Source organism: Theobroma cacao, chromosome 8 (assembly GCF_000208745.1).
Source record: "Theobroma cacao cultivar B97-61/B2 chromosome 8, Criollo_cocoa_genome_V2, whole genome shotgun sequence".
NCBI lineage: Eukaryota > Viridiplantae > Streptophyta > Magnoliopsida > Malvales > Malvaceae > Theobroma > Theobroma cacao.
In genome coordinates, this window is record NC_030857.1 from 3,125,718 (window position 1) to 3,145,624 (window position 19,907).

Here is a 19,907-nt window from a genome sequence, read left to right on the forward strand (position 1 = left end):
AAATTATTCCTACTTCCAATCTCATAGCATTATAATTTTCATCTTATGTCAGTCCAGCAATGAGGACTGGCAGAAGAGGATAGGAAGGGAAGTTAGTCTTGGAATTTACAGCTAAGGAAAATTATGAATAAAAGATGAAAGCAAAGCATTGAATGTTGCATGTGAGTGGTGCAGTTAGTTCCTCCTCATGGGTTTAAATTATGTTTTAATGTCAGGAATAATCCACAGGACGCCTTTATTATCTGATATGGGTTCACGTGGTGGCCCAAAACTCGATTTAATACGGCCTTTTAATTAAAAGTTTTTTACGTCTTTGACTTAACGCTTTTTTGCTGCTGCCCAGCCCAGCCAAGCCCAGTTATAATTAGATAGTCATTTGCAGGCTGCTGCAGCATCATCCTCTTTTTTTCTTTTTTTTTTTATTTGCCTCAATTATGTAAATTTATGTTTATAAATTTATTCAAGAAAACCCACCAATTTGCAAAGAGTATGTGATTTAGCCCTGTTTCATTGGTGATAATCCTGATGGAGAAACAGGCAATGGCATCTTTTATTGAAGAAAACCCTTTTTAATCTTGTTTTGCTTGGGTTCCTCTTGTTTCTTTGCCTTTTTTCTTCTTTTTTTTTTGTGTGTACATCTTCAAAATTAATAATAATTACTAGAATAAAGGTCAAAGCAAGATAAATCAAACTATTCTTGCAAAATATATCTCATATTACTATTTTTTTTGGTTTTTACTTTTTTTTTCTCCGGAAAAACTCCAACCTACAACAAACTATATCTCACAAAGCAGAAAAACTTGTTTTTTTTTTTTTTTGTTTTAATCTCTTTTTTCATGTTTTCTCTTGTTCTAGTACTAGCTGTTAAGAAGTCTAATATTTAACAGCTGGTGACCCCTCTCCATGCCAAGAGCATGAAATGCCCTGATTCAATCCTCTCCATACTCAGCCCATGACACAACTTATTGAAGGACTCTTCCAACTATTTTAGCCTTTTTTTTTTTTTTGGCCTCCTTTACCTTTCATTTTCCATCCTGTACTTATGGTTTTCCTTTTGGTCCTCTTAAAAAACACACCCAAAGCTACTATGTAACAATAACAGACATATAAAGGAGGAGTGTTGGTTTTGTTGTGTGAATATCCTAATCTTCCGTATCACTTTTACAGCTCCACTTCTCAGGGTCTGCTTAGCTTTCTCCTTTTGGTACTGGGACTAGTATGCGTACGTGAAGAACTTGCACATGACCCAACTGTTGTGTCATCACTTTTATAGCTCAAGCATGCGGCATCCAGCACCCCAATTGGGCTCTGGGGAACAGATGGGACAGATGCATTGCCTCCCTTAACAGACCCACCAAACAATGACAATTCATCTACCAATTCAATACACTTCAGCACTCTCTCCTGCCAAAAAGAATCAATCCATGTATGGGTTAATTGACTTAATTCAATCTAATTAGCAAGTAATCATCAAACACAAAATAATTTGATAAACAAAAGAACCAATCATCTAGGTTGCCTTTTTGGTTTGGATATTGGACCACCAAAGTTTACCTTTTGTACATACTGAGTGAGAACAGAAATTGCTTTCTCAGTGTCCACTGTTTTGGTTTCTACAGCAACAGATACTGCCACTGCTGCGGCAATCTCACAAGACTTGAATTCCAAGAAGTCAATCCCTGCATTCAATTCCCCACCCACCAAAAACATCAGATCCCTCTCACACCTATCTATCATATTTGTGACCACTGCAGACAAAAATTATTGCAAAAATAGTACACTTGTCTCTGTATGCTACTGTGAGGAACAGAGACGGACCTTTTATTGTGCTTGAGATGAGTTGGATTGATCTCAAGATTGAATTTCTAAGTGGGATTTTATCATCATTGAGCTTGTAAAGGAAATAGTCTATGAAGGAGAATGGGGTGATTGCTTGCATTCTCCATTTCAAGGTGCTCAACACTAGAAGCTCCATTCTTTGTATAGTTCTAGCCTCAAACACAAATCTAGATTCTCCCACCTGTTAATCATCAATTCATCAAAACTGTTAGATTCAAACAAAACTATAACACTTAAGAAAGCTACTGACTCTGGTAGATTTTAACCTGTAGATCTAAAATTAATGGAACTTCAGTCTCCTCCATCTTGGCTGCAAGAGATAGACATGCCACGGCTAGTAATTGCATCATCCAAGCTTTGCCCTTCTGCAATCATCGGACATTAGATGCAATTTAAATCAATGGAGTTTAGTGCAAGGGTAGGTCCAGAAAATAAGAATCTCATGTTTGATTGGTTTTTTGAACTTACGGGTAATTCATAGGCAGAGAGAAACCTGTCCAAGTAGTTTATCGATAAATACGCACAAAGAGGTCCAAAACCGAAATGGGCATGAACCTGTTGAACAAACAGGGCAATTAAAATCAACCATGAAACAAGCTCAAAAGAAAGGAATAATGAAGGCAAATAATTGAATAGAACAGGAAAGGGAGCATAACAGCTCATACACTACAACAAGGACTAATAAAGAGAAAGGGAATATACAAAAAGCAGAAATAGTTTCAAAGCTGCTGAGAAAGAAATGAAGAGATAAAAACAATTAACAAATCAGCATTGGCCCCAACAGCGAAAAAGAACCCACCAAACGCATTCCAGAATATGAAAAAAAAGATACCAGAACAAAGAGAAAAATGAACCCAGTTCATTTCCTCCACCTCAAGAAGTTCTGAAAACATAATCAGGATTAATCCAAAAAGGGTATTTTACTCAGCAAAATACAGAGGAAAACCATATAAATCTGAAAAGAAAGCAAAGACTTTAACTCTGAAATAATCCAAATATTGACAGAACGAGTACAATATGTTGAAAAAGAAGCACCCACTTTACAAATCATATATGTGAAACCTTCATTAATCTAAGTAAAAGGTTAAAAAAAAAGATGATTCATTTCTGAGTTAACCTACCTTCCAAATCCAATCAACAGCTTCTTTTCTAGCCTCCAGGTCCATATCTCCACTTTTTAGCCTCTTCAAGTAATCAGCATTTGGCAAATGTTGCTGTTCTTTCTCAACCATCAAAGCCAAACACTCCTCACTCTGCAATGGCAAGCCGTCTTCATCAACGCCATTAAAGACTCGGTTTTGATTCGAGTTTCGATAATATCTATGATTCCATGCTGCCCCAAACTCTTCCACCTCAGCGCCCCAACCGCAGCACTCGTTATCATCAAAAATGCTGCTGTTGTCTTCTGCACATAGAAGACTCGAAACTGCACAATCAAAACTTGGTGCCATTGCAGACAAAACTCTCAAAAAATCTAGAAAAAGTAAAAAAAAAAAGCTCTCTCTTTATCTTACTATCTTCTAAACAATAAATGGTATTAAGAGCGTGGGTTGTATGTTTATATGTGAAAAAATTTTTCTTTAATCAAAGAATTGAAGAACAAAGAAATGTTTTTGAAGAGTATAATATAATATAGGAATGGGAACACAATAAAGAGTGAAGCTAAAGCAGTCTCCTCGCTCTCTATCTCTCTCCCTCTCTCAGACTTGAGAGGCTTCAAAAGACTGCTCAAGAAGAGGGTCTCTTATGAAGGAAACCAATGCCCTTTTTAGGGTAAAAGCAAGAGAGAGAGAGAGAGAGAGAGAGGGAGGGAGTGCGACAGTGAGAGAGAGAGAAAGAGGGAGAGCATGTAGATATGAGAATCAGAAAGGGAAAATGCAAGCGCAAAATATGGACATAAACAAGGGCAAATACAAGATTTTGTAAAGGAAGAGAGAAGAAGGTCTATTGTCTGTACATAGAAGATGTCATTGGCAACCTTGGATGTGGGGTGTGTGTGTTGTTGAGACTCAAAAAAAAAAACAAATCTTTTTTAGTGCTGTTGAGCTTTCCTCCTTTGCTTGTTTACAGCAAACCGAGTAATAATTTTTTTGTCTGTTTTGCTTCTTAATTCTTATTTTATAAGTTTAGCTGGCATCAAAGTTTTCTTTTTTTCCTTCTTCTTTTATATTCATGGGAATTCAGTAACAAAATTAATGACCCAAGGCCAAGTGTTCCTGTCAAAATTCTTTGAGTGACACCGAAAGTAAACTCTCCAACTTAGAAACATAAAACATTGCCTTTTTACTTTCATAATCTCTGGGCAAATACGGTTTCCTTTGAATACTTCCTTCTATAATCACGTGTTTACATTTGTTAATTTTTGTTTTACCAAAACATTAATATTTTTCATTTACAGTCTGGGTTTTACCTTTCTACCCCGGACATGAGGATGAGGGAGAAAACGACAGGTCTGGTTCTGTAATTTGGACCAAAGTGGTAGGACAAGATTGTAAGATGGAACAAGCTGAAGTGACCAATGGGGACCGTGACGCTGTCTTTTTCGTCCCATGCTGACGCGTGTCATCTTCTTTATCAGCTTGAGGACTGGAAACATCCGTTTCTTGCAGAAATTTACAATAATGACTGTACTTTTTGAAGCCTTCGGGATCCTTTCATACGTTCTTTGTACAGAAACAAAGTATATTAATTTTCCCTTTCATACGCTTTCGGTTATGTATAATTTTATGATTTTATCCTCATGAGTAACTCTCAAATGCTTGGAATGTACTATTTTCAGCATAACAGTTTCATCCATAGCAATTTTATAGAATATTTTTCGTGTACTATTAGATTTTGGAATTTAGTGCGCTGAATTGTTTGAATAATGGGAATTAGTATTACATCTGGTATGGTTACTTCCCTTAACTTGTAAAAGTAAAATTTTTGTTTCCTGGTTGTCAAGAATGTAATTGGCAATGGCATTTGTTATGAGCAGGAGAAGAAGCAACAGTAACTCTGCTTGCCATAACATCATAATTCTGATGGAAAGAAATTGAATTCACTACAGTAAAGACACAGAGCCTGTACCACCGTCTTTCAAAAGCTGTAATGAGAGGGAAGACCTTTCAAACTTTATGTATCAAATTCAATGCATGGAACCAGAGTTAATTGCGTTTAAACATTTATTTTTTCTGTTCGCGTTGAATGCAATGTTGTTCATATAAAAACAGTGGTTTCAAACCTATGTTTTTATACTAAAAGTTGTTTGGACTTAAGTTAAAAAGAAACTCTAGCAGTCGTTATCAAGAATTCAAGATACAGTGGTGCAGTATTCACGGATAAATCAATGGAGTTTGATGAATTGGTCCTTATATTTAATCCACTCTGTAACTTTTCTCCAACTCATTGTAGAGTTACATCCTCGTACATTGTCCAAATACTTACTAACCCGTCATATATACTTTTGAACTTCATTCTTATAGAGAAGAGAATCCGAGTCTTTTGATGATTAAAAGGGTATATAGAAGCAATTTAGTGAAACAGCATGTCACACATGGAGCCAGCAGGTGCTGTTTCCGGTGACCGGAAAAGCTAGAACTATAATGATGATGCATTAGAATTCTTCTCAAAATCAGCCAACAATTTGAAAGGGAAGAAAAGAAGATTAAAGGGTTGTCTTTTTATTGGCCAAAGAATCACAAAAAGAGATGAACTTTTGCTTTTCTTTCACTTTTAGGAGCGTCTTGATCTTTTGGATTCTGCCAAAGAGAAGGAAAAAAATATATAAAAAAGTAGAACAATTTTTGTTTTTTTGGCTCTCTCTCATTCAGCAAATGACTGCTTAGATTTGGATAATTATCCTCTAATTAGGGACATTAACTGTTTGTCTAATTAGTTGTTTGGTGGACTTCCAAAGTGTGATTACTCAGCAGGGTTGTGTTTTGCTTTCGCAATCCTTTGGGTAAAATGCCATCATTTTACTTCCTTGGTAATGGTGTTAAAAACAAAAACCAAAAGGGCGGGTTCGGACACGACTAATAATATTTCAGGTCAAAAACAAACTGTAGAGATCAAGAAAACATCTGTGGACAGTTGGTCCATTCTTGATGTTTTCGTTCTAGACGTTCTCATATCCCACACAACTAGATGCCCCTCGACTATGTGGGTTTTTTTTTTTTTTTTAATTTCCTCCATGGCCTTTCAATAATCAATGCTTTGCCTGCTTGTTTAATCTTCCCCTGGCGCCAATGTTTTCAGGTCAGCTCTTTCAACACGTTTAATTTTCCCTCTCTACTTTTTCATCTTGTACTTTCTGAATCTTCATTAAGGGTTTATAGGAATAATGCATATCAGGGTTTCTAAGAGCAATAATCTCTTAATCCAATGTTAATTCAAACTTAATGTACTTAACACATTTACGACCATATGTATCTTATTTCATTGTTTCTTTGATCCACCAATGAAAATCTCATGTACCTTCCACATGGACCTAAAGTGTTGAAAAATAGTCACGACTGCTTAATTATTATTATTATAATAAATATCAATTTATTAATTAAAAAGGGTTGTTAGAAGGAATAGTACAGGGTAATTAAGTGCTGGTTATTGCTTTTTGAAGTTTTCTTTCCATAATAAATCAATGAATGAAGTTGGAGTATAGCTTTGGGGACAAAGTTTTCATTATGCCATTGTCAATGCTGGTGAAAATACTGGTTAATCAAGGTGGGAAAGTATAGTTGAATGAAATCCAGCATGTTACCATACAGTTTTTGACGACAAGAACTTTGAATTCAAATACTCATGATGATCAAAAACCACAAGGATAAAAACTTGGACTGAATTACGGTTTAACCTTGGATGCTTTGCTTTGTGGCTTCTTAATATGCATTCATGAAGACGTGCTTAAAAATGAGTTGGTAAAGAGACTTTTGGGACACAAATTTCTAACCCTTTTTTTTTTTCCCGTTCTGCTTTGGAATTTTACCTTTTCACCTTTTGCCAGTTTTCACCCTCAGAGAAATTCCTGATAAAAAAAAATATCGAATAAGACCTCACCCATATGGCTCATGTCAGGGTTTTTGTGCTCATCTCAAAGACTATATTCCCACACTTTCCTTTTCCTGCAAGACTTTTGGTTTTGGTCTAAAAGCCAGTCTTCTCTTCCTGTTTGAGATCCGAGCTTAACAGATCGAGTGTCATGCCACAACCACTACCCATTTTTTTAACTCATCCATTCTCTTCTTCTTTTGTTACTGCTACTAAGCCCAATGCTAGGTCATATGTTAGGCAAATGACTATATTTATTTGTCCAATATATTGCATTTGACTGAATCTCTCTCTCTCTCTCTTTCTATTATAGTGTCAAATATCACAGCTGGTATATTGGATTCTCAACGCACGTTTGGTCATATAAATATTCAGCTTTAGGAATGTGTTAAGTAGGGTTTTCCAATCCAAACTCTTGATTGGTTAAGTAGGCTGTGTGGGTATTATTATCATATGAATATCTCTTTAAGGGCTAGACTCCTTCATTTCCAAGCTTGAATCTAGACATCTCAGCGAGCTAGGGTCAATAATTATTGTGCAAATTAAGGGTCTCCACTCTCCAAGTTCCTAGTGTCAAATATGTGGTTCAATTGCTTTCAAAATCCACTTACAGGTTCAAGCTATAAATTGGAATCAAATCCTGTTGGACAACAAATAAGTAGCACGAGTTTCATTTCATCAAAAAGAGAATGAATTTATTGAGAAGTTTTGCATGTTCACCAAGGAAACTGTACATTCCAAGCAATGTGCCTTGCATTAATTAAATTAATTTCCCCATCAAAGCCATTTGGAGGAAGCCATTCACAGTTGCTACCAACCCAATATCTCAAGTTAACAAAGTATATATTTACTATACATATGCATATAAATATATTGTGCAGCAGAGAAGAAAAGCTCCAATAGCTGTGAAACTGTTTAAATCTGAACAATGAGACAGTGTTTAACTGCAAGTCAAGGGGTTCAGAAGTGATCCAGATTCAGTAATGTAGCAGCTTCAGCGCAACAGCTAAATCTAAGATTAAACTATTTGCTTCTACTAGGGCTTTGGGGTTTTAACTAATGATTTTTCTGTTTTCTAATTAAACTCATCCAAAGTCCTTGAGATTCACCACGTCCATAAAATAATAAGACCATGCTTAGTCATTTAAAAATCAAGACAACAAGACTTTAGAAACAAAAAAACAGAAAAAAAAACAAAGGGTTAAACCTCTCTTCTCTTTGCATTAGTTTTAAAAAGACTTGGAGACATATAGGCATGTGCAACACCTGCAACGCCGTGGTCCGCCATCAAAATTAAGCATCCAGAACATCCGCCGTATCTCCGGTGTCTCCACCATTTCACACGACCAGCTCCGTTAAAATAAAATAAAAAATGATCCCACGTGGATCAAGATCGGGGCCCCGCGCGTGCCTCTTCGGGTAAATTTTTTAATTCTCTGATGTCGTCTAATATGGGATATTACTTGGTCGTTAACACCCTAATATATTGTGTTTTAATCCAGTTTGAGCTGGCAAAGTCACCGCCTTGCCTTAATCTGTGTCTTTTATCAAAGTAACCAACATATGTATAAACGGGGCATACCGGTTTAGCTTTTGGGATTATATACAGTAGAGCCGGGGACCATTTGCCCGTAGAGAAGGGGGAGTAGGGAGGCAGTTCTTTCAATTTTTTGGGGTCACTTGTGTCACTATACTAGGGCTTAGTAAAGTACTATTACTGATTAAAACTCTTAATATTCATTAGTCAAATGTACTATTGGATGTCTGGAAGTAATTGACAATGAGGAAGATGCTGTAGCAGCCAACCTGGCATGGGGCTTTCATGCTTTCAGAATCAAATTAATGGCATGTTGGTGTGGATGTGAATTTAAAGCCCCCCTCTAGTTCAGTGAGCCATGTCTTGGCTTCATTTGTCTTTTCTTTCTTTTCCCTTTCCATCATTTTTATTCCTTTTCATATGTTTGTCTAAACTTTGCCTCCTCAATAGAAGTACTGTATATAGTTTTCTTTTTTTTTTTTTTCTGTAACATGTTAGGTTGAGAGTAGCTCCTATTGCTTTCCAAAGTAATTATCTTACATAGTCAATTAGCTTCCACTAGGAGGAGTGCAATATGTTTTTCTTCCCCCGGAAAAGCTTTATCAGAAACTAAATGCTACTAAACTATTAGTACAAAATTGTCAGTCAAATCACTTTCTATCAAGTTTGATAGTCTTGGTTTGTTATAAATAGCGGTGCCAACCACTAAATGCTTGCCAAATGCTAATATATGTTAGTATGCTCTAATAAGGAGATTCCAGTACAAAAACCAGTCTTAAGTTGCCAAAGTAAGAGTACAAAATTTCTGTAACAAGCTGGTCTCATGTTAAACCAGGGAAAAAATTGTATTCAGTCAAGTTAACCTTTTCCTACCAATAGACAGTAGTGCTTGCCACTGTCCAATGATAGTATGCTTTAATAATGAGGAGAACAGGAAATCAAGGATAAACTTGGCTCTGACAATATGAGCAGATTGCCAGTTAATGAAGAAGGTGTTAGCTCAGATGATTTGATATAGTGTCAAAATGATCTTCCTTGCATGTTTACCTGCCTTTGGTTGTCTTGGTTTTGGTCAAAAATGGATTTCACTGCTAATGGAATGCAGAATTGGTTTGGTCTTCATAGCTGGCAAATTTTGGGTTTGAAGATTGAACACATCTTGATATCAAAGATAATGAAGGTAAAATAAGAAAGGTTAATCCAATGGGCCAAGTAGCAGAGTGAATACAAAAAGCAGAAAAGAAGATAGGCCTCCATAATGGGCCAAGAAACCCAACTGATCCAACCGTTTTGTGGATCATGCACGTGGCAAAATCAGAGAAGCACACATAAAAATATGGTTCTAAAAGTGCCTTGCACTCGGGTGAGAGGATCGAAGTAAACCCCTACGCAAGTACTGAACCTTCTCGCACCGAATACTATAAAGAGACCAACCCAAATGGCTTCCACTCTCCGCTGTAGAGCGTCATCGCTTGTTTCATCCACCACAATACGACGCCGTCTGCCACTAGTCGGTGCGTTTTGCGTCCTCAGTTTGGGGTTTTCCAATCTCTGCCCGACACTTTCTTCTTCCTCTAACTTCAAAACGGGTTGCGCTCAGTCTCTCCCCTTTGTTCCTCTTTTAAGGTAGTGGTTGGTTCGTACTCCCCACTTAATTGTTCAAAGATTTAATGCTGATTTTCAGTTAATTCAGCTCTAATCTCCGTTGGGGTTCTTGTTTTAGATCGAAGTTTAGTACCCAGTTACCAGATAAGCCCGTCCACGCTGTAAAAATGGAAGGGAGTAGCAACACTGTTCCAAGCATCGTCGTTTATGTTACTGTTCCTAACAGAGAAGCAGGTTTTTTTTTTTTGAATTCTGTCAGCAAATGGAATATGGGTTTGGGGAAAGAAATAAAATTTAGCAATTCCAGCATTTGGGAATTTAAATTTAATTGATAAAGAGTCATTTTTTCAAGCTTTTGTCTATGTGTTTCATCTCCTCTGTTATAATTCTATTGTGGGGCTTGCTTTTCAGTATTGAAAAGTATGAGACTTTAAGGCAATGCCGTTTTAAAATAAAGAAGTGCATAAATAAGTATAATTCTGTATTCAACTAAACAATTAAATTTGATTGGTTAAGCTTAAATCTTACCAAGAGTTTTGTTGGTTCAGTTTGAGGTGTCATACCACCTACGGCATGACATAAATTTCTTAGCTATTTTGTTCTTCTTTTTGCTTCTTTATTTTAACGTGCCTGATTGACCTTGCTGGATTATCCATTATCATGTAGCGAATGTTTTAAAGTAGTTGAAAGTTGATTAGTGCACAACATACATGCAGGTAGGAAGTTGGCTGAAAGCATCGTCAAAGAGAAACTTGCTGCATGTGTAAACATAGTACCAGGTTAAATCTATAGTTCTTTTAATATTGTGCCGAGATATGGCAATCTGTTTCAGCCATTGGAAATACATATTATTTTGTGTCTGTCATTGTACATGGTCTGTTTAAGGGTATAAATTGCCAAGTTAAGCTTCCATGTTTTAGAGGTAAATATTGAAATCATCGAGTCGCTGTTTGACCTTTTTTACAAGCCCAATGTGGCTCAAACCATTTTGTAGAGATCTTTGAAATAAGTTGCTTCTCTGTTGCATTCATTTCAATATGGCAATTTGAAACGAACCACCTCGTAGCTTGAATTTCTTGCTTTGAAATAATGACTATGGTTAGCACCTCTAGCTGTTTTGAAGAAATCTTTTATCTCTTGGTGTTCTTTGTTTTGTGATTACATTCTGTTTTATAAAATCCCCCAAATTGAATCGAATTGACTTCTCTCTCTCTCTCTCTTCTACCCCCCCCCCCCCCCCCCCCCAAAAAAAAAAATTTAAAGANTTCAAGGGCGCATGGAGTTGTTCATGAGAATTGCATCAAGTACTTCTCTGCCATATTGTTATTTTTATTAAATTCGATATGGAACCTCTCCCCCCCCCCCAAAAAAAAAAAATAGAAGACATACGCATCTTGAAACCTTGTTTTTTGTAATTTCATGAGAGACAGATTCTTTATTTCTGATTTATATTGATTTGAACAATAGTTCCTGAAATAGAATTCTTATGAATCGTAAATATATTGTGAATGCAGGTCTTGAATCAGTGTATGAATGGGAAGGAAAGGTATGAACTTTCGTTTGGATACTTTGCTTTTGTTGGATTAATGCAAGTAAAACATTAAGGCTTGAGTTTTCCTGACAAATTGAGAAATACTTTGAGAATCTAGAAGAGAATATCTTTTAACTTTTTGGAGCTTTTGCATAAGCACCCATTCTAAATGTTTCTGATGGTCTTGTGTACAGCTAAGTTTTGATGCTTTTATACAAGCAATAACTTGGTAATTAGGTTATGTCTTAGCTTGTTAAACCAAATTATGTCTCTATTGGCTGCAGATCAACTCAGATCCTGAGGAACTGCTCATAATCAAGACAAGGCAATCCCTCCTGGAAGCACTGACAGAGCATGTCAAGGCAAATCATGAATACGAGTAAGCAGAAAGCCTCTTTCTTATATTTTCAAAAAAAATGTTAGACTTGAATTTTAAATTGCAACTACGATATGGATAAGGATTGTTTGAAAAGGAAAAGAATCTGAGTGTTCCTATCCTTTTTGGGACATTATATTCTGTTCCCTTGGAAACTTTGGTTGAATCCCTTTAAAGCTAAGAAAAGAGTACCACTTTTAAATAAAGAAATGAAAAACACGACAAAACAACACTGGCTAGATTGTTTTCGTCACCTTACTCTTTTACCTTTTTTTTTTCTCAGTGTACCAGAAGTAATTGCCTTGCCAATCACTGGTGGCAGCCCCCAGTATCTAGAATGGCTCAAAAACAGTACTAGGGACTGAATATCTCGGATGTAGTATGATGGCCTGAGTGTGTGAAACCATTGTAAGTGTGTACTTCATGGGTGCTGCATCTCATACATATGTTTGTTGTGCGGATGAATGGCTTCTTCTGACTCAAATAAAGATTGCGTGTCATTTTATTAATATATGAAAGCTAAATCCTATTTATGATAGGACGAAATGTTTTTATAGTTGGTGATGTTGTAAGTAAGACAAGTATTTGCTTTTATAAATGCAACCTATTATCTGTCCTTGCTTATATTCTTTCAATTTTTTAATTCTTATTTTACAAAAGGAAAGTAGAAATACACTACACCTGTCCAACTTCATGTTCAATATATATATATAAGTATTTCCTCTCTTACTACTTTCTGCCTGCTTGCTTTGTAGTTATATGGTGCTTATGGGTGAGGTCTTAATGCTCTGCATTCTGTATTTCCAATACTTTTTTCAACCGAATCTTGGGTTTGGGTGGGAGGGGAGTCAGCAATTTGGTGTAATGCTGGATGGGTGGCCAGTATTTTAAGACAAATCGATAGTTCATAGTGAATTACCAATTTACCATGCTTTGAACTTGTCAAAAAACTCTCATACTGTCTTCTGATATCGATGGTGGAGTAACCTTATATCCAATAACTTGGCATAAGTTAGGTTAGGCCTCATTGAAAAGGTAGGTATCAACATTAGAACCCAATGCTTGTGACGAAGTTTTATTTTTATCCAGTTTGAAGACTTACACCTTAACTAGAAGATGTTGAAATTTGAGCAATGCATGATTTAACTTTATCGTTTCTTTGGTAGTAGTATGAGGAACAAAGCAAGTGACCATTACCCTATGTCTACGAGCATCAGCAATTATCGAGACTTGTCCCATTTTAATTGTTCATTTTCAAAATAATTTCACTTTGGCATTTTTCCCCTCCGTTTCTTTTGGCAGATGGGACACGCTTATCATGTTGACGTGGCGACAGAGTGTATCACCCACGTACGACCACGAATGAATACCGATGACGTGTCATCTGTGTTATGAGCCGGTTTTTGGAATGCATATTGCAAACACCGTGACAAATTAGCATCGATTGATCCAGCGTACGATGTGAAAGCTCTCCCCTTTAAAGAGATTCCCTTCCGCATCTCTCGCATAGTTGCGCTAATAATACCAAATCACTGCAGCAATGAGCCAAGGGGCAGGGGTCGATTGTCAGGGGCATACTCGGTAAATGCATCAGGGGTTTTTTTTTTCTTTGGTATTCTATTCTACTCTTTACTTTCAGTTTTAAATCCCTTTTCCTCCTTTGTCGAAAGAAAGACGTCCCTTGTCCTCCTGTTTATTAATGCAAATTCTTCCCGAGTATGATATCCATTTTTTTCTTTTGCCACCTTGAAGCAGTCAACTACAATCAGAAAATAACTCCAGTGCAGAAGATCTAGCTAACTAGATGGCAAATGCTACCTATCCAAATCACTTCCAAATCGCAAAACAAGTTTAGTACGAGTATAGCAACATCATGCCAAGCGTTGCTTTCCATTTTTAAATTACACACTTTAATCAGCATAAACAAATGACATTCAAAGCCCACCTCCTCCAGAAGAAGAATAGGACCAACAAGACTTTCAACACCTTCTAGGGTTCATCTAACTGGTCCTGCATCACAAACAACATCACATAGAGTTAGTCACATTCCAATTGGATGTCTCAAAATCCCCATTACCATGGTCTTCATGTGTGTGAGTGTGTGTGTGTGTGTGTGTGTGTGTGTGAGAGAGAGAGAGAGAGAGAGAGAGAGAGAGAGAGAGAGAGAGAGAGAGAGAGGAAGGGTGCACTGACCTGCACATCCGAAGTCCAGAGAGTGAGGTTATCCCTTAGGAGTTGCATAATGAGAGTGCTGTCCTTGTATGACTCTTCTCCCAGTGTGTCAAGCTCAGCAATGGCTTCCTCAAATGCCTTTAGGAAAAAAGCGATATCTAATAAATATCAGACATGCATTAAAGAAAATTCATTCTTACTATTATCACCAACTATACAACATCCAGTCATACATAGACGGCACAGAATGTTTCTGAAAAACTAAGTCAACATACCAAAAATGTAGCATTTACATAAAGCATCCAAGTAAGAATGTCTCCAAACAAGTTACTGACAGTAACAAAGAAGTAGGAATAATTTCACTGGATAGCCTCATTCCATTTAGTTTCCCCTCATAAAAACAAACAAGGGTGATAAGATGAATAAAGAAAAAAAACCCAAAAAAAGCATCTCCTAACATGCATCTTTTGTAATGTTTGAAAATAATGTATTTGTTGCTAATTTTTTTTAACTTCCTAACTATCACCTCAAAAATTGGAGGTTAGTTCATTATCCAACGGTCAGAAGCAACAATCATGAAGACATCAAATCAAGCCATTTCATTCTGCAATAAATGTTGCTGAACTCTAGAATTTGTTCATTTAGGATTTGGTTTAGCAGATCTGCGTCACTCTATATATTGACTATAGCTAATGACAGAACCGACATGAGTTTCTAGACAATCCTGATCTGACAACATTCCAAATTGGAAGTGAGTTTAAGGTAATAGAATCAAGCTCATAATCAACAGAGCTATATATTCGCAATAATAGAAAAGGAAACTAATTGTCACTTCATTAACTAATGCTGGTTCAAATTCTAATTTAATAGGCCCCTGACAAAGTCATCTACACCAACACAATAAGTCAAAGCAACCTCCTCCTAAGCCCTACTACACTTTAAGGCGCAAATTCCAGCATATGCATCATGATATAAAGGGCATTTGAAATGGTAAAAGAAAATTTTAATAGGCGAGCCAAAGTAAGGGGAGAAAAAAGGAGAAAAACATTTTAACTTCACACAACTAAGCTGTGATAAACTGTTCAAGCTAAACAAGCTAAAATATACTCTTATATGAAATAACAAACAAGACCCGGGATCAAAAAATCAGATTTCTTTTCATTATTCATTGGTTTATGCAGCAGCTGAACAAGGTGAAATGCAATTCAAAGCCTAAAAGACCACGCCTCTGCTTAACTGCTTATGGTAACTTAATTCTTCAATCAAATTGAATTATTACGTTTACTTAGATTGAAATATTAAATTTCCATACGCAGCTAAAAAGGATTCATGGCAATCAATTAAACTCACTCAAGACAAAAATGAAGGAATTATGAGATAAAAAGCAAGGAAAACGCACCTGTTTCGCCATGCTACATGCCTTGTCAGACTGATTGAGGATCTCATAGTAAAACACCGAGAAATTGAGTGCCAGCCCAAGCCTGATGGGGTGCGTTGGTGCCAGATCCGCCAGCGCAATATCCTTCATTCAATTCAACACAAAATCCAAAGTTTCAACTTCAACAAAGACCAAACGTCCAAGATCAAAACCCCAACCCTAAAATCTTAATCTCTAAGTCAAAATCCATAAATTTACTCCAAAATTCACTATTCAGTCAAAGTTTAGCTTTAAGTTGAAAAAAATCAGATCTCGTATTAAAAAGAATTACCTGAGCGGCCTTGTAAGACAACATAGTATCCTCAGCAGCAGCTTTCCTCTCATCACCAACCTTAAACTCCGCTAAATACCGATGATAATCTCCTTTCATCTTCAAATAGAAAACCTTCGACTCACTCGCGGCCGCCGATGGAATCAGATTCGATTCCAACAAAGTCAAAATACTAGCGCACACATCCGACAACTCAGCTTCGATCTTTGATCTATACTCTTTAACGAGCACGACATGTTCCTCGTTCTTCCGACCTTCTTCTTTCTGCTCGATGGAGGAAACGATACGCCACGCGGCGCGTAGAGAGCCGATCACGTTTTTGTAGGCGACGGAGAGAAGGTTCCGTTCCTCGACGGTCAGTTCGGCGGCTGGTGTCGAGCCCAGGACGAGCTTTTGCATGAACTGGACCATCTCCTCGTAGCGTTCGGCTTGTTCGGCTAGCTTCGCTAAGTAAACGTATTGGTCGCCGCTTAGGTTGTCGGGGACCGTGGTCGCCATTTGCCCGAAATTGGTGGCCTTTCGAGGTTAAGTGAGAATGTTTTTTTTGGGTAAGTTATTTTGGGGGGCGCAGGCTAAGCCATGTGAGAGATTTTTATGTTGGGGGGGATGAGGGTAAAATGGTAATTCGAACGAATAGACTTAGTACAATTATTGTTTTCTTATTTTATTTTATCTTTTAAAGGGAAAAATGAAAAAGAAATGGAAAGATTAGGCCTGATTTTGGGTCAAGGAAAGTGGGTTATAGGAATCTGACTTGAAAAATGTTGGAAAAATTTGGGACTTGGACAGAAATCGGGCGGTTTGGGGATAAGATTAACATGTAATTTGGGACCCAAGCCAGCTTGGAACGGTGCGTTTCGAACCAAAAAACAAACACAGAATGTTTTGCTCTGCGTTTGAATGCCGATATCAGCGGCTGAGCTGGCCTTGGGTTTTTTAAATTGTTAAATTGTACACCTTTTGGCTGCTTTCACTCACGCCAAACATTTTTCCTCTTTGTAATCTGTGTGAATAACTGCACAGCCCAAAGATCATTCGAAGCAGGCCTATGAATATGGGCTTAAAACGAATTGCTTCTAAGGGCTCAGTGTGGGAAGGCAAACCAAAAGAGAAAATAATAAACAAACCAACAAACCAAATATATAATTTATTGGAAAACAAATCAAGGATAATTAATTTTGATGGCACCGTATGGTTTACAAGCAATACATACATACATACATACAGTACCTTATCATATTATAAATCTCACTGGGATTTGCTACCGGAGGACGCCGTGATCCCAAAAGATGATCGAGTGATAAAATTGAAGGGAAAGACATTTTTGATGAATCTGAAAAAGCTTCTCACCGTTTCGGCTCCTGCAAGATACAAAGGGAAATGCAAGATGGCAAAGACGGTAACCGGGAGGAATGCAACAATGTAAACGAGAACTGCTCTGGGTCCATGCAGCTGAACGATCAGCAGAATCGTTGCTGCAAATGCAAGCATTATCAGCGCCACCGAGAGGTATTGGAAGGTAATACCGAGTGTCAGTTTCCGAGGGAGAGAGTCTTGGAAATTTTCGTACTTGAAAGGAGCAGTCAGGATCGATAGGAACATTATAGCCGAGGTTAAGGAGGTCACCAGGGCGAAAATATCCATGATAGCGAAAAGCAAGAAGAAATGGTGGTGGATAAGGACAGGGATTCCAGTTTTCTGATCTAGACCACCTGGTACGGTGTAAGCTGCTGCATAGGCCACAGTGGCAATGAGAACCGTAATGACAGAGCATGACTTGGCGGTCTGCTTTAACCAACCCTCTGCGTCGTTGAGTAGTTTCAAATGAGTTTTCTCGAAGACTTCTTGAGCTGTCTCACCTTTGTTGTTGCGGTGTAAGGCATAAAATGTGGGCACTATCGTCTTTACACTCTAAATGAAAGATCGAAAAAACGAAATGGAAATTCTACAGTTTAAACATATTTGTATCTCATTATAGAAACACTAAAGCATTGATCATGCCTAAAGCCTAGCAATAAGTGGATTTATGGAGTACCTCAAACCAACGGAGCTCATCTTGCAACTGGAGTGCCGGATTGGGGTGGGTACATTTGCCAACATAATCGCTATATGCAGCATGGTGTAGTAAGTTCCAGCTATTATTATCTACCTTTGCGACCAACCAATTCAGTGCAACTTTCTTCTTCTTCACAAGTTTAAAAATCTTCTTTTGACGATGTTTAACGGCTTTGTGCAAAATGTTCTGACCCATATTACTTACATGCTCAATTGCTTGAGGATGCACCTCAAGTATCCTTTTAACAATCTCCAGAACTCCAGTGCTACTTGCTATTAGCAATGGGGTTAGACCCATGCTTCCTCCTTCTCCCTCCACTGCAATCTCGAAAGATCTTGTATTAGAGCTTGCGGCCTGTCCTTCTCCAACAACAGCAATATCAAAAGATCTCGTAGGCGAGCTCGCAATTGGTGGCTTCTTATCTCTGCTTTGTCCTGGATTTCCTCCGCTTGCTCCTAAGGAAATTACACCCGGATCTGGTTCTACCCGATTGAGCTGCCATGAAGTATCTTTTCGTATCAGCTGCTCAACTAATTTAACAGCTGATACATGATTTCTTTTCTTCTTCCATATCCTGTCCACCTCGAACCATCCTACATATTCATTTAGCCGTTTCCAAGTATATGACTTATTTTAATGAAAGGATAATACGCCCTACTGTGGAATCACATATGAACAGACATTATGTATGTATGTATGTATGTATGTATGTATGTATGTATATATATATATGACAACGATCAATTCAGTTGTACCTTTTGCCAGAAACTTCCAACATAAACAGTACATTCTTGAAATGGCTGCAGTTTTATTGTATGGAAACCATTGAGAAATACCGTATTAGAATCTGTGTTACAATATATTATAGAATGTAAATGAGAATCAAGTGCGTGATTTTCTGCCTAAAGAGCAGATATATGCACCAAATACCTGTACGGATATTTGGATATCTAGAGGGGCGGAGGTAATCCTTTTTGAAGCCCTTTTCACAATCGTTCCCTTGACTTGAAGATAAGGGTACCTGAGCTCCGTAGTTGTCATCATAATCTTCACAATCAGGGAGGCCTGCAATAAAAGTGTGATTCAAGAATCAAACAATACTTTTCAGTATATATCCACCATAAATGATTCAGCTGAAGGATGCTAAGTAAGCTCTTAAAATAACCATACAAAAATAGAGAAGTCTTTGCCATTTGTTCATGTAGCATCCGCTCCTAAAAGCAGTTGGCATGTTTGCCAGAAGCTGCAGACAACTTGTGACACTTTGCTCCTCCAATTCTATTAGTTCACGATCATTCTCTAGCAACCACCAAGATGTCTCTGCACAAAAGAAAGTACCGTTTTCAGCGAAAATGGGAGAAATTACAAAAGATAAAAACATATATAGTATTAGGAAGAAAAACAAAGGAGAGGAGAGGAGGAGAATGAGAAGAATACCAAAGCGTTGGGCTTGGATGGCAATATAAAGAATGGAGGTTTTGTCATTTCTGGTGCGGTGTATAGCCATGTCGCCATGTCCCTTCCGGACTTCAGAATGCAAGAACTTCACCACATCAAACCTACCAAATGCAGCAGCTCTGAACAAAGGGGTTTCACCTAAAGCATTTTTCACATCGAGTATCTCCGTAGAGCAACGTTTAAGCAAAAACTTTGCAGCTTTAACGTTCCCAATGGCAGCTGCCTCATGAAGAACTGTGTTACCTTTGTCGTTTTGTATTAAGTAGGCTTGTGGTGAGAGCTCATGCAAATCTTTTAGGGGATACTTGCTTCCACTATAGACTGCAAGATGGAGTGCGGTGTCATTCACCACCGTCAAAGGCAATGCCACGGCGTCCTTGTTTCTCTTATAGAACTTTTTCATCCCTTCCCATTCCTCATTCAAGGCCAATTTATAAGGTTCCGCCATTTTTGGATCTATAAGTTTCTTCATTTCCTCACTCCCTCCCTTATTTGCAAAACATCAAAGGCAGATCAAGAGTTTACGTTCCAATACATGTTTCCTACGTATTTATATACAGTTACATTCATACCTTCGCACGTAAAACACAACACTC

The 19,907-nt window shown here is 37.6% G+C and overlaps 4 protein-coding genes across 4 annotated transcripts; 1 reads left to right on the top strand and 3 right to left on the bottom strand.

Annotated features, from left to right (window-relative positions):
• On the bottom strand, positions 683 to 3,664 carry LOC18591783 (cyclin-D3-1). The gene is made up of 6 exons (XM_007018118.2): positions 2,961 to 3,664; positions 2,308 to 2,394; positions 2,106 to 2,204; positions 1,819 to 2,020; positions 1,555 to 1,679; positions 683 to 1,404 (listed from the first exon to the last, which is right to left on the bottom strand). Exons 1-6 carry the CDS (start codon positions 3,288 to 3,290, stop codon positions 1,177 to 1,179), a joined length of 1,071 nt encoding a protein of 356 aa, XP_007018180.2. The 5' UTR covers positions 3,291 to 3,664; the 3' UTR covers positions 683 to 1,176.
• On the top strand, positions 9,745 to 12,542 carry LOC18591784 (protein CutA, chloroplastic). The gene is made up of 6 exons (XM_018125984.1): positions 9,745 to 10,030; positions 10,128 to 10,243; positions 10,726 to 10,788; positions 11,524 to 11,555; positions 11,825 to 11,919; positions 12,200 to 12,542. The coding sequence occupies exons 1-6, from the start codon at positions 9,843 to 9,845 to the stop codon at positions 12,279 to 12,281; spliced, it is 576 nt and encodes a 191-aa protein (XP_017981473.1). The 5' UTR covers positions 9,745 to 9,842; the 3' UTR covers positions 12,282 to 12,542.
• LOC18591785 (14-3-3-like protein B) lies at positions 13,708 to 16,380 on the bottom strand. Its single transcript, XM_007018121.2, has 4 exons — positions 15,798 to 16,380; positions 15,488 to 15,610; positions 14,110 to 14,226; positions 13,708 to 13,926 (listed from the first exon to the last, which is right to left on the bottom strand). The coding sequence occupies exons 1-4, from the start codon at positions 16,293 to 16,295 to the stop codon at positions 13,906 to 13,908; spliced, it is 759 nt and encodes a 252-aa protein (XP_007018183.1). The 5' UTR covers positions 16,296 to 16,380; the 3' UTR covers positions 13,708 to 13,905.
• Positions 17,046 to 19,759, bottom strand: LOC18591786. Its single transcript, XM_007018122.2, has 5 exons — positions 19,291 to 19,759; positions 19,024 to 19,173; positions 18,784 to 18,918; positions 17,833 to 18,446; positions 17,046 to 17,708 (listed from the first exon to the last, which is right to left on the bottom strand). The coding sequence occupies exons 1-5, from the start codon at positions 19,757 to 19,759 to the stop codon at positions 17,046 to 17,048; spliced, it is 2,031 nt and encodes a 676-aa protein (XP_007018184.2).

Bases quoted from the DNA above. Each gene is read 5' to 3' on its own strand.
- LOC18591783 (XM_007018118.2), bottom strand. From the start codon at position 3,290: ATGGCACCAAGTTTTGATTGTGCAGTTTCGAGTCTTCTATGTGCAGAA. The intron at 1,680-1,818 runs GTCCGTCTCTGT...AATTGAATGCAG, and splicing joins CATCTCAAGCACAATAAAAG to GGATTGACTTCTTGGAATTC. The intron at 1,405-1,554 runs GTAAACTTTGGT...TCTTTTTGGCAG, and splicing joins TCACTCAGTATGTACAAAAG to GAGAGAGTGCTGAAGTGTAT.
- LOC18591784 (XM_018125984.1), top strand. From the start codon at position 9,843: ATGGCTTCCACTCTCCGCTGTAGAGCGTCATCGCTTGTTTCATCCACC. The intron at 11,556-11,824 runs GTATGAACTTTC...TATTGGCTGCAG, and splicing joins TGTATGAATGGGAAGGAAAG to ATCAACTCAGATCCTGAGGA. The intron at 11,920-12,199 runs GTAAGCAGAAAG...TTTTTTTCTCAG, and splicing joins AAGGCAAATCATGAATACGA to TGTACCAGAAGTAATTGCCT.
- LOC18591785 (XM_007018121.2), bottom strand. From the start codon at position 16,295: ATGGCGACCACGGTCCCCGACAACCTAAGCGGCGACCAATACGTTTAC. The intron at 14,227-15,487 runs GTGCGTTTTCCT...TTTTTCCTAAAG, and splicing joins CATGTAGCATGGCGAAACAG to GCATTTGAGGAAGCCATTGC. The intron at 13,927-14,109 runs GTCAGTGCACCC...TTTGTGATGCAG, and splicing joins TCTGGACTTCGGATGTGCAG to GACCAGTTAGATGAACCCTA.
- LOC18591786 (XM_007018122.2), bottom strand. From the start codon at position 19,759: ATGGCGGAACCTTATAAATTGGCCTTGAATGAGGAATGGGAAGGGATG. The intron at 18,919-19,023 runs GTATGGTTATTT...CTTTTATTGCAG, and splicing joins GCAAAGACTTCTCTATTTTT to GCCTCCCTGATTGTGAAGAT. The intron at 18,447-18,783 runs GTATTTGGTGCA...ATGAATATGTAG, and splicing joins ATATCCAAATATCCGTACAG to GATGGTTCGAGGTGGACAGG.